The following is a 13,803-nucleotide window of genomic DNA, read 5'->3' as shown; positions in this document are numbered from 1 at the left end:
CACAGCATACTCCCTATGGGAGCCTTGTCAGTGGGGATGGGCCACCCTAAGTCAGGGCTGGAAGCCAAATTTACCATTCCCACAACAGTGCCCCAGAATAAAGCACTTTATTTTCTATACCATCAGCAAATGTTTGCTATTTTCTCCTTTGGGGTAAAGTAAAGTCTACTCAGGGACATTATTGGGGAGGAGACTAAACAGTCAGGTTTGCCTCTTTCAGCAGAGTCCCATCCTGTTTCTTTTTCATGCCAATGTATGACAGACCTTTGGAAAACCCTTTTTATTATATATTAATAGAGCAATATAGGAATGAATTTTCAAGTTTTTCCCCTGTGGGTTTGACAATTTAAAATTTTTTTCACAGCATGGTGGATCTTTCTGAGACACCTCAAACTGTACTGAAATCAGTCAACACATAACACCTTTCACAAAAAATTGCTGGTCTTAAGGCCAAAGAGAGAAACATGTCACATGCTCTTATCACAACTTATAAGAGGGTGAGACAGCAGGCACAAACTAGCTGGCATCAGTATTCATCTCAGCTGGGCAGGATTAGTGTTCATAAAGTGTATGAAAGCCCATATTTCAAGCTGATAGCAATTCATGGACAGAGGAAAGTAATGTTAAATTTCAACTCCAGACCCACAAATGCATGGTGCAATGCCAACACACAATCTTGTTACACCTCTTTATAAGTCACAACGGTCTCTTTCTGTTGTTTTTAACTGCATAATTCTTGTAAGTAAAAAGAAGCAAACATGCCACTAGGGGGCATGTACAGGGCTAGCAAAAACAGTTCAAGGTTTATCATCCTTTCTACAAAGGTACAGCAGTTTTTGTTCAACAGTAGCTTTCATCATATATTTAGCAAAAAAAAATTGTTGTATCTCCAACCTGCTAGCTGTTTATAATTTTTTCTTTCCATTTGAAAGGGTACACTTTTGCACAGGCAGAAATGTTTTCCTTGCATCTTACATCTGCAGGATCACGCTTGTTCAATGCCCCGTTTAGCAAAGGGATTCACAATCACAGTCATCTAATTGCTCACAGCTAATTACAAATGGCATAAGCTCTTAAGGGTAAATGCAGATTACATGTAGGCTTTATCATAGTCCCCATATTTGTTTCACAAGGCAAAACAACAGAATAAATGGCATGCTGAACCAAAGAGTATGAATCAGTGCTTTGCACATTTAACATCTTAAAAGAGAACACTGAACCACCTACTGGGATTAGGTATTAATAAAATTATACTGGCTCCTTTTAAATCAATCTGAGTCACCTTAAATGGAATGTGGAGCCCCTAATTGTACAGATTTCTCTTGCTCTGCATGGTGTGAAGAGTGGGACAGGGAATTGGCCTCAGGAATTATAGTCCCACTGATTACAATGTCATAAAATCCCTGCTTTAATTTAGGTCATCCAATGAAGCTGAGTAGCAGGAGAGTCAGGACAGACAAAAAAAAAGTACTTCTTAACACAGCACATTTGCTACCACAAGATATAGTAATGGCTTCAAAAATGAGATTAGATTAGTTCATGCAGGACAAGGCTACCAAGGCTGATGGTAGCTATTTATATCTCCCACAATCAGAGGCAGCAAGCCTCTGAATATCAATCACTGCAGAACAATAGCATCAGAGGACTGTTTCCCCTCATGCCTTGCTTGTAGGCTTCCCACAGGCATCTGATTGGCGACTGTTGAAAACAGGATGGTGAATTTACTCTAATCCACTGGGGCTCTTCTTATGCTCTTATATTTGGATTTACATTTTTGCTCTGCAACTCTCATTGCTACTCAAGACTCCACCACTGTTGTTTTAAGATCCTTTATAAAGGTTAGCCCTGGGGTTTTTTTTAAACCCAGTATGATAGTCCTGATCATCCTTCCTGATGATCACGCAGTAATGTCAATAATAATAGTAATGTAAGAACAACAAGAAAATCAATAGAATCCCTGCTTTAAGTTGCCTGGATATCTACCTATTTGCCATTTAGTCAACCCAGCAATGGAGAACTGCAGTGTTGAATTCCAGCTCCCACCTATCCTAGCCAGCATGACCAATGGTCAGCAATGATGGGAGATGTAATCCAAAAACATCACAGTTGAACACCTAAACATATAGGACCAGCATAAATGACACATATACTCTGCTGTTGAACATGAATCTTAGCTACATGGTTGTGTTCCATTCAAAGAAACAGGAAGATACTCTAACCCTTCAATTCCTCTTTCCTGTCCCAGCAAGAATTTGTTTCTTTTTATTTAGAGGACATTTATAAATCACTTGCACAAAAAATATATCTCTCCAAGTGGTGTACAAGTCCATTTATAGATAAAACATGACTAAAGTCCACCAATCAATTAAAAACAAATACACATAAATCCATTAGAAAAAGATAAAATCAATAAACATGTAAAATAAGTATAACTAAAGCATGTGTCTGGATAGGCTTACTGAAACAGGAGTTCACAGTATAGTGAGACACCTGCCTAATGTCAATAGGCAGGGAGTTCCAGAGCACAGGGGCTGCCAAGACTGATGAAGAGGAGACTTCTATTGCAAAATGCTTGTAACAAGGTTTGACTGCTGTGATGGAAAAAAGAAACGTCTTATTTTGCACTGTATGTAAGACCTTTCTACCAGGTCTTATGAACTATTCCCACAACACAGCGTATCATAGGTTCCTCCCTCAACCATCTACAGCAACCATCCTAATCAGGCTATAGGAGAGGGAGGACCTACAAGGTCTCTCCAACCACTCTGCTGAAAGACCAGAAACTGTTGGCTCCTCCTCTCCTTGAACTCTTTCCATTCCAGCTGGTCATTACAAGAACTCTATCTAAGGGCTTATCCAAACGGAGCGGGATAATCCACGGTTTCCATATTCGGTTTGTCATCTGATAGTCCTCACTTTGCCTTTTAGTTCGCTCTTTCCCAATTAAAAAAAACAACGCTTTTTTGCACCCGCACACGCAGCGGTAAGATCCCTACATTCTTTTTGCTTTTTCCAAGCTCTGCCTCTAAAACCTCCCCCTATCAACCAATTGGTCAGCAAAAAAATTACGTATGCTCCTCTCCCCCTTTGCAACGAAGCACAATATGGCTGTAAAGGAGGTCTCGCCTGGGAAGGAAAGGCTGCTGGTCGGTTTCACGCCTGCCTTCCCACAGAGAATGAAATTGACAAAGCTTTCTGGAGCAGGCTTGAAACCACCAGAAGCCCTTTTCTTGTTTGCAATTGCGATATTACACTTATGCTTTTCTGCCTTTATTGATATTTAAGGAGATACACACGCTGGCAATGCACTTATTTCTCCAAAAAAGCAAGAAACGTGTCACCCCCCCTCCTTCTCCCTTTCCTTCCCACTGAGAATGAAATTGACAGAGCTTTCCGAGCAAGCTTGAAACCAACCAGAAGCCCTTTTCTCTTGCATTTGCGATATTACACTTAAAGGAAGTATGCTTTTCTGATTTGAAGCAAAACCCCAGCAAGGCTGGGCGAGGTCATTAGGAGATTTGGAGTGCGTTTCCAGCAATATGCTGATGATACGCAGCTCTACTTCTCCTTTTCATCTTCTTCAGGTGAGGCTGTTAATGTACTAAACCACTGCCTGGCCGCGATAATGGACTGGATGAGAGCTAATAAACTGAGACTCAATCCTGACAAGACTGAGATGCTGTTGGTGGGGGGGGCTCTCTGCCCAGATGGTTGATGTCCGACCTGCCCTAGATGGGGTTACACTCCCCCTAAAGGAGCAGGTCCGTAGTTTGGGGGTCTTATTAGATCCGCTCCTGTCACTGGAGGCTCAAGTAGCCTCGGTGGCACGGAATGCGTTCTATCAGCTCCGGCTGGTAGCCCAACTACGACCCTATCTGGATAGGGAGAACCTTGCCACAGTTATCCATGCTCTGGTAACCTCTAGATTGGACTACTGTAATGCACTCTACGTAGGGTTACCTCTGAAGATGGTTCGGAAACTTCAGCTGGTGCAGAATGCTGCGGCCAGAGTTCTTACTGGGACAAAAAAATTTGATCATATAACACCTGTCCTGGCCCAGCTGCACTGGCTACCAATATGTTTCCGGGCCAGATTCAAAGTGTTGGTTCTTACCTATAAAGCCCTTAACGGCATCGGACCGCAATACCTGGCGGAACGCCTCTCCCGCTATGTACCTACCCAGTCGCTGCACTCGACGTCGAAGGCCCTTCTCCGTGTCCCAACGCATAGGGAGGCACGGAGAACGATAACTAGAGCTAGGGCCTTCTCAGTGGTGGCCCCCGAACTGTGGAACGCCCTCCCTGATGAGATACGCCTGGCGCCTTCTTTGTTATCTTTTCGGCGCCAGGTAAAGACCTACCTCTTTGCCCAGGCATTTTAAAAATTTTAAAATTTGAATTTAAAATTGGAAATTTTTAATTATGTTTTATTGTGTATTGTATTTACATCCACTTGTATTTTAACCTGTTTTATTATGCTGTACACCGCCCTGGGAGCTTATTGCTATAGGGCGGTCTAAAAATGTAATAAAATAAATAAAAATAAAATAAATAAATAAGTAGAATGAAATTGACAAAGCTTTCGGAGGCAGGCTGAAACTGACCCCCCCCCCTTCTTGCTTGCTGTGCATTGCAGATCTCACCCAGAGCGGCCGCCCAGTTTGCAGGCTGGCAAAAAATAAAATGCATCTGCGCAGTAGTTGCAGACCCCCCCCCAACACCCCACCATTGCCATGATTGGTTCAATTTTCCCGGGCTTATTCTCGCACATGCACAAAAGTGCAGATACGTGATTAGCTGGAATGAGGAGAAGGGGCAAGGGGAAACGCCCAAGAACTGCCCATCAGCTGTAAAGTCCGCGGTATTGCATCCTAACTCATCAAGGCACAGAGGATGATTCCCGATTTTAAACAGCAAATCGCAGTTTTGCCAGTATTGCAAGGAGCGGATTTAACCCGCGAAAATGCGTAACAGCGCGAGACGTCATTTGGACGACCAAAGAATAATGAACACACATAGCGGGCGTGTCACACATTTTGCAGTCGTCTGGATGAGCCCTAAGAAGCAGTGCTGACTTTGCTTTTTCCCTCCCAATCCCTTTTACTTTTGTGCTGTGTCTTTTAGACTATAAGCCTGAGGGCGGGGGCTGTCTTATCATTGACATTTGTAAGCCTCTCTAGAGCTTCGTTTTGGCTGAAGAGCAGGATAAAAATGTTTTAAATAACAGGTTAAGCTGTCAGATTTATATATATTAACTTTGGTTTCATATGCCTATTGTTTATATAAAATATTAAAGACAGTGGGAAAAGGGGTGCCTGAAACAAGGCATTATCAACAGCACAAAGTATCCCATAAACCTCTTATTGCAGACTTTTTGTACAACTTCCTCAATGTTCTGCATCTTTTGAGAAAAGATGGTTCTTTTAAGAAACCACCTGCTGGGTGTTTTCCTAGTGTTTTAATCCCCAAGTACTTGTATTTCCCATTAGAATTACAAATGTTACCAAAAAGCTTGTGATTAATTTTGTCTTTTTCTGATTCCTATTTCCTTTTGTAGGCTGCACAACCTAATCATGTTTACGAAGAAGCAAGTCCTACGGAATTAAATGTGGCTTACATCCAGGTAAGTGAGATTAGGATTTCAGCCTTAAGTGTTTTTTCACTTATATTATCCATTGATAATGCAAAGTCCCAAGGACATTAAATGTCTAAAACAGGTAATGGATGCACTGTCTAGACAATGGATGCAGACACTATTGTTCATCTTCTCTCAGGTCAGCCATCTGTTAGCAGCTTTGATAGCAAGTGGAAGGCTTGTATAATGTCTGCATAGTATATTAAGAGAGAAACTCAATTAGCCTTGTCTAAGGTAAATTATCTGTTAATGTTAAAATCCTGTGAATATCTATCTAGGTTCAAAATAGCTCTCTGAAAGTTTGTGAAGTAGACTTCAGTTTGATTCCAATGCATATAAGCAGCAGAAATCCATAACACCATCCATAACTAGGGTTACCGACTTCATCCCCTGTGACAGGGCTTCTATAAGAGCTGGGTGACAAGAAATCCAACAGGCAAAGTTATTATCAGCACGCTGCATACTGGAAAAAGCAACACCTACTCAATTTCTGTTTATCACACAACTGATTAAGGCATAATATTAAAAAGTCAGCAATCCTAGGAACAAAATGCAATACTCACATGACTGAGCTTCTCCCAGAACTCGGGTCCTCTCTCCATATTTCTCAAACTAGGTGGAATGTACCAGAAGCAAATATTTGTATACTCCGGCTAAAGAAAAAAATATGAAAGTAGTCAGGGTGCATAGAAAAGGAAATTTGCAAATGTACTCATTCTTCACAGATACGAGAGTCAATAAAGCTAGAGTGCAAATCTACCTCAACCATGAGCTCAATAAGAAATCTGGGCTGCCAATCTCATTAAATGTTATTAGCTGCCAGTCACATTCAATATTTCTATATAGCAACATAAAGGTGAATAGAACTGACCATTTATTTCAGGTTTCCTATCCACCCAAAATATAGGATCGTTTGTCTCTTTCACACACACAACACTCAAACACAAATTAAATAAGGAAATTCCCCTTTTCACCGACCTTTATTTTGTGAAGTAACAGCAGCAGGTATATTAAATTTCCCACACCCATACTAAGTTCTTTTCAGCACTTTTGATTTTTTTTAAAAAGGGGGGGCGAGAACATAAAGGAGCAGAAAGTGGGGAATAGCTAGAGCACATTGTCACTTCCCCCCCAATGTGAACACTACCTCAATTACAGTTCTAATCTTCCTCCCAAGTGGGTAGAAACCACCAGCTATGCTAAATTCTTTCAAGAAAGGGCACTGGTTCTATTCATAATATCATTTTCTGCCTTCCTTCAAAGAATGTATTAAATACAGTTTAATCATCAAGGAGAATACAGTTGTCAGCAGGAAGAGATCAGCCAGTGTACCACCTGCCGCTATGAAATGAGATGAAGTTAAGCTTTTCTCTAGCATGAACAGGCCCAGGTATGCATAGAGTTGCTCTTGCTGAATGCTGAATTTAGTTTTCAGCTGTTTCTAGGGAAAAAGAGAGGGAGATATCATCTGACTATTGCTAGGTACAGATAGTCTGCATCTAAATGACCCAATGGCTATCTGCCACATTAAGTAAAAACTGTTCTTCATGAAGCAAACAGGCTGGCTCTATTCATTAAAGCAAAATTCATGCCAGCAGTTTATGTTGTTACAATTTTATTTTTTGCTTCTCAGACAGCAATTCAGTTAGCTGATTGCTTGATTGTATAAAAACAAACACTATGAACTGCTATCACCAGCTGTACTTTTTCTCATTTCAGATTATACAGATTAGCCAGGACAGTCACTCATGGCTGAGGTGATATCTTCACCTAATGAATCTAATCAAATGACAGTTGTAGCTTATCATCTAGAAAATCCCTGGGAGTATCATAACACTCTTGGGCTAAACTGGAACTAATTATTTCCTCAGGACACTTCCAGACGTGGCTCTAACATCTACTGGCTGGGGCTGATAAGGGCTGTAGGCCCAAACAGTTGAACAGCACCCAGTTGGTGAAGGCTGCTTACAGTAGGAAGGATAACAAAAATTGCCAACATGGAGTACATCAACATTTACAGCTGCCACCATTGTTCTGGCATGTTGGTGACTGGCTACTCATGATGATCCCTCTAAAAGCTATCTATACCCTGAATGTGTTAACTTTGGGTGGCCAATTCTGTGATTGTTGATCACTCACAACAGAAGTGCCTCAAGCCCCTTCTGATTTTCTTGTGGGATTTGCAGAATTTTTCTTTTTACTTGAAACATGAAAAGGGCTCTCCCACTTTTTTTAAAAGTACCTATCTTCCATTCATATCTACTCAAGGCCACTGAATTTCATATATGATGAAATATAATGCTGTCTCCCAGGGCTCATTTGGGAAGAAGGGTGGGATATAAATCAAATAAACAAATAACTAATGTCTTTAGCAGTTTCCATGATCTGCATCTAAACATTCATTTCATCTAGACAGCTGTGGGTTTTCTTTTTCCTGTTCCTTTGTTCTCTGGTTTCCTCACTGTATCTTTGATCCATCCTCTCCATTTCATGTCTATCTATACTGCCTAGGTTTCTGTTAGGCAATCCTAGATTTTTGCTCAGGTTTGAATTGATTTCTGCTTCAAGCTGAAAACAGCTATTATTATTAAAATATTATTATTCCACTTGACACTGAACATTCCTCAAAATTCACTTATTTCTGTGTTTTGAGTTTTTGAAAGGCCTGAGATAGAAGCCTGACAACCCATGAATTTTTCTTCTGAGTTTTCTTAGGATACAGTTAGTGTGAAAAATTCCCAGATAACAATTTTGTTGAGAAAATTTGCTAAGAATATTCCCCAAGTGTCCTTTGGATATACTAAATATACTTGAAATATTGTGCCTATCCTTACCCGTATCTGATCTGGAAGCACAATCCATGGTGATGTCATTACATCAATTCATGCTATAGAACTGCCATCAAGAGATGCCATTTCTCAGCAGTACTGACAACACTAGTGTCTTGGACAGCACCATGCAGGCTGGAGCCTCAATGAGAGAAGAGCTCAGATGTTGCTCCAAGAGTAGTCAGACAGAGCCTTAAATGGGAGCTACAGTTCTATCTCAGTAGCTAGCTTCACCTTTGATGTGAGGAGCCTCTTTATTCACAGGAGCCCAGCCTGCTGTAGCAGCCATTGATTCCAATGTAATGGGGGAGACTTCTGAGGGCTTCTGAGCTGGAGTTCTCCAAGTCAAGGACAATGTGCCGTCCTTTGGCCAGAGAGGTACTGGCATGATGGGTCCCTCTTGCACAACTGCTTCTGGTTGGTTACATACATCTGTCACTGGCCCTGAGGACCTTCTCTCAACCACTCCAAATCCCTGGGCTCATCCTCTGAAAGACAGGGAGTGTGATCCCAGGTCCGTGACGCCAGGCTCTCGTGGCACAGATTTGCAAGTTCCTATGTTCAAAGCTTGGTATCTCAAAGGAAAAGGATCACAAACAGCAGGTTGGGAAAGACTCTTCCTAGCATGTTGGAGAGCAGCCACTATCCTGATGCACCACTCAATGTAAATGCTACTTCATATATCTATGTAATTGGAGCAGGAACAGGATTTCTAGTTAGCACTGAGTATACATGGCTTGTTGGTACTCTAGTCCTCCTCGCACTTACATTCTATAGATTAGACAAGCCTTTCCCAACCTTTGCTGGACTACAGTTCCCATAATTCCTGACCATTAGCCATGCTAGCTGGGGCCAATGAAAATTGTAGTCCAAGAACATCTGGGGACTCAAATGTTGGGAAAGGCTGGACTAGACATCAAGACACCAAATTATACTCATTCAACCATGCTTGGCAGCCTCTGGCTCACACATGGGTGTGATTTTAAATTTTTGGAGAAACTCTTCATAGATGGCAGTTTTTGGATATACTGATGATTGTACAGCAACTGTTGTGCTAGACCCTAAAATTCCCAGAGAAAACACTTTAATAGGAAGCCCAAAGCTATTCACAATTTGCCATTGCTTATGTGATACTAAAATTGGATGGAAAATATTCACAATGAGTGGAGCAATTTTATATATATATTTAAATCAAGGGAAAACATTGTATGTATTGTTGTTTTCAGCTACAGCTGGAAGCCTATTTCTTTCCATTTTCAATGACATGTTAGGCAATTACTTACATTCTAAAAGTCTCCTCTCCCCAACTCAAAACCAGAGCTTGGAAAAGTTACTTTTTTTGAACTACAACTCCCATCAACCCCAGCCAGCATGGGCACTGGATTAGGCTGATGGGAGTTGTAGTTCAAAAAAAGTAACTTTTCCAAGCTCTGCTCAAAACTGGCATAGGAAGCAATCAGACTGATGATATGAAATACTGCTTACATTGCATAGACTTGCATCACCTATTTCAAAATGTTTGTTGCAATGTACATACACAATATTGAATTGCACTCGACACAAACCTCCAACAGCAGCTGGAATCCTTCTCTCTTCTTAATTTCATCCACTAGATATCTGTAATTAAACAGAAAGATATACATGAATATGTGCAGGCATTAACATTTTAGTTTTAACATCCTGTCAATTGCCTAAATCTTCAAATATACGAGATACATTTTTAAACACATGGCTCAGGTTAATTATCAATTAAGTTTGATCCTAAGGTACAAGATTTACAAGTCTTACTAAATATATACGCTCATACCTAAAAATATGTATTTGCTTTGGATTGAACATAAAACTAATCCTTCAATTCTGTTCGCTATGCTGACATAAAAATGGTCCAAGAACTAGGGACAATTTATTTGTCTGAAATGGCCATTGTCTGGTTGGCAGGGTTTGCAAGAGCACCCACAGTGGCATATGAAAGGGTCCTTATTAAGGATCCCTGGTGATGGAACTCAAAATAATACAACAGTGGTTGAAATTAACTGCAGAATTACATAGGAAGGTGTCCTATACTGAGTCAGACCATTGGGCCACTGGCTGGCAATGGCTCTCCAGGATTTCAGAGAGGTTCTTTCCCAGCCCTACCTGGAGATGGTGGGAATTGAACACGGGACCTTCTGCATGTAAGGCAGATGCTCTACCACTGTGCTACAGCCCTTCCCTAACTTAATATTAATTCCCAAGGTATCCAAGCCTATAGTCATGAGATGGCTTCTTTTATTTAAAGAGACAGAAGGAAAAGCATGCAGGTAGTATTCTAGCTAGATTTTCTACTAGAAATAAACATGCTCCTGGCTTTCAGTGTTGCAGCAAAAAGACTGGTGACTGGCAAGCATTTTGGACTTTTTAACAACATGTTTATTTGGTTAACATTTAATAAATTAAAGAACAATTTATTTACATGACCTGTACTTATATTTCTGCTCTTTTGTATCTTACCCCACCCCATATTGAGGGCTATAACCTGCACATACCCCAAATGATCTCACACACCAAATGGAGGAGGACTAATAAAGAGCACCATCTGGAATGCTACAATGCTTTGCCATCTTTCATGGTGTTACAGATTATACAGTTTTTCCCCAAAAGTATGCATCTGTTTTTATCATTATTTGTTTCAGATAACCAAAGAAGCCAGAGATATGTTAAAATAGATTGCCCCAGCATGCCACATTATGGCAGAAACAGTTAAAGAATTCAAAATATAGCCCAACTTTAGACAAAGAACAAAGTCACAAAGCAAAGACGAAAATCCTATGACTGCTACATTCAGAGTATCTCCAGAGAAGTGGATATTCTCCAACCAAAAGTGGAAAAAGAACAAACTCCTCCAATAAGAGTTAAATGTATCAGTCAACTGTTCCTGAATGGCTCTGTTCATATATTAGCTGAAGCTTAATTAACTGGAATTAATTGGTTGGAATATTGCTTAATACTCAGCCTAATCTACACTATGTCAAATGGATCAGGTCACTGATTCAGCTGACCCACTATGGTTTCTTCAAAGTAACACTTTACACCTAGACAGATTTGCTGCATTTAGGACGAAGATTAGCCCTGGTTATTTCAGTCCTCCCTGCCCAGTTCTGCATCTTCTTCCTGGACTAGGCAACTTATCACTTTGCTCTCCCTCTCCCTCTCCCCAAGCCTTCCCCAATTCCCTTTCTCTTACTTTCCACCACCCCCTCCACCATTTAACCACATTCCCCTGTGCCAGTGGCAACTCACAATTGCGCCAAGGTTTGCCACAGCATTATAATGTGTCAGAGGAAAAGCGGCTTATGTAATATAATAAAAATACATTATAATTACTCAAGAAAAACTTGATGAAGAATTCAAGGGGAAACAAGCAGGGGGAACAGAGAATATTAAGTTCTTATTGTTGTACATGTAAAACTGGAGCCCAAGGGACTCTAACCAATGGTGTCCTTATGTGGAAAAGTGGCACTACTTCTGCTCCATGGTATTATTGACATATAATTTTTCATTCATTACAGTATTCTTGTTCTCTGACTAGACTGTGTTAAACTAAGGCTGTGTACAAATGTACCATGAAAAAGGAGTTGCTGCACAATTTTCTCCAGAGGATGAATCCAGCTTCTTCCTGCCTTCTGAATGAATGGCAGAAAACTTATAAGTGATTCAATTGCTGATACAGTCATTTGTCTTGCCCTCCTCCATGCTTTAGGCAGGTAGTCTCCTTTTATTTTTTTTTAAAGTGCGACATGTACATTATTCAACTAAATGTTCATTTTGAATTATTTTAAATTTGTTGAGGACAAATGAACATTTAATCAAACAATGTGTAAGATGCACCTCAAACATAAAAAAACTAGAGAACCAGCCTGCCTTGCAGGGAGGTGGGTTTATGACATCACAGGTTCTAGACAATACACACTGCACACAGCTGGTTTCTGCAGTAAACACAAAGAAACCATTTCCCCTGAGCTTGATACTGGTTAAAAGATCTGACAAAATGAGGTGAGTGGCCTTCCACAATGGCCTTTCCTTTCACTGTGCTTTGGTGCCCTGGCTTTCACAGCATACCCTGAGCACAAGAAGCAGTTGATGAAGACAAAGGTACATACATAAAATAAAATACAACCTGGTTTTAAATGGCTCTGCACTTATAGAATAGCCTTTGTACGCTATAGGCTGGCATTTTACAAGCTATTTTACCAAGACTGCCCAAGGAGTCAATAAAGAGAACACTATGCAGAGTGTTTATGTCAGAGCATGGGGAGTTGACAAGATGTTTATTGTTAACAAGACTTGTGCATGTGACTTCTTTCTCTTCAACACATATCCATGCAACCAGATTGCCATGGTGAACTGTTGCCACTAGCACTGTCCAAATGAATGCAGTATCCTTATAAGAAAAAACACCTATAATTTAAATTCATGCTTAGCATTGTATTAGCATGATTACAACTTTTAAAACGCAGAATGTTTTCTTCATTTCTTCCCAAAGGAATGCATGGCAGGTTGCTGTTATTCACATTTTGGAGACAAAGCAAGCAAGCAGGATGTGAGGTATGACTTACCCAAGGGTACCCAAGGAACACACAGTGGTGATGCTTTGCCACAAGCACAGAGGCAAACATAGCTTTGGAACATATTACTCTAGCACAAATTAACAATGTGATTTTGGCAGCACTGCTACAAAGCACACAGAACATTTCCTAAGGGATTGGCCAAGCACTCTATTGCAATTATCTTAAAATACAAAGCTCTTGTAAGGAAAATGGCTAAACATAAGCTTCAGATCTTCAGTCTACTAAGAAGCTATGAAGGCCAATATTCCCCAGAAAAAAGGAAGGATACCGAGAGATGGTGAATATGCAGCGGCTAGTGCAAAACACAAACCATATTGCAACTCAAGTAAAAACCTTTGCAGTTCAGTCTGGAGATGCAAAAGAAATCTTGACCTCAAGTTATAAGGTCAGTAGGCGAGCTCCAGAATGAAAACAAGTCTATATTCAGGGATTCTGAAATTTTATCTCTGCAGCATCTGAGTGAAGCTTACTGTAACATATCCGGAAACGTCCAGTACAGTTGGTCACATAGTTAACAAACCTGGCTTACTGCCCAGAGAAACTAATGTTTCAGCTGTAATATATTGGTGCCTAATGCTTCAGCTAGCTACTGTGCTGAATATTACTACTAGTCATTATCAGATGAAGGCAGTTTTCTTCTTTGGAAAACAGTGCCACTTTCACTTAGATATACCACTGGCTAAATTGTGACCATCAAAGGAAAGTATTGATCCCAACAGGATCATTAATCTGT

General features: G+C 40.5%; 1 protein-coding gene across 9 annotated transcripts in view; it reads right to left on the bottom strand.

The window, feature by feature from the left end:
• GADL1 (glutamate decarboxylase like 1) overlaps positions 1-13,803 on the bottom strand; it is a 120,036-nt gene that overhangs the window by 41,537 nt on the left and 64,696 nt on the right. For 8 of the 9 annotated variants that reach the window (XM_061587961.1, XM_061587960.1, XM_061587957.1 and 5 more), the window contains 2 exons: positions 10,029-10,080; positions 6,199-6,288 (listed from right to left, as the gene is read on the bottom strand). In XM_061587961.1, the coding sequence (XP_061443945.1) occupies positions 6,199-6,288; positions 10,029-10,080 (142 nt within the window). Of the gene's footprint in view, positions 1-6,198; positions 6,289-8,697; positions 9,039-10,028; positions 10,081-13,803 lie in introns of those variants that run through there. The other variant, XR_009758280.1, reaches the window with a different exon arrangement.

The sequence above is a fragment of the Rhineura floridana genome, chromosome 10 (assembly GCF_030035675.1).
Source record: "Rhineura floridana isolate rRhiFlo1 chromosome 10, rRhiFlo1.hap2, whole genome shotgun sequence".
In the NCBI taxonomy this organism is placed as follows: domain Eukaryota; kingdom Metazoa; phylum Chordata; class Lepidosauria; order Squamata; family Rhineuridae; genus Rhineura; species Rhineura floridana.
The sequence above is the reverse complement of the archived record's forward strand: the minus strand, read 5'-3'. Positions and strand labels throughout refer to the sequence as shown.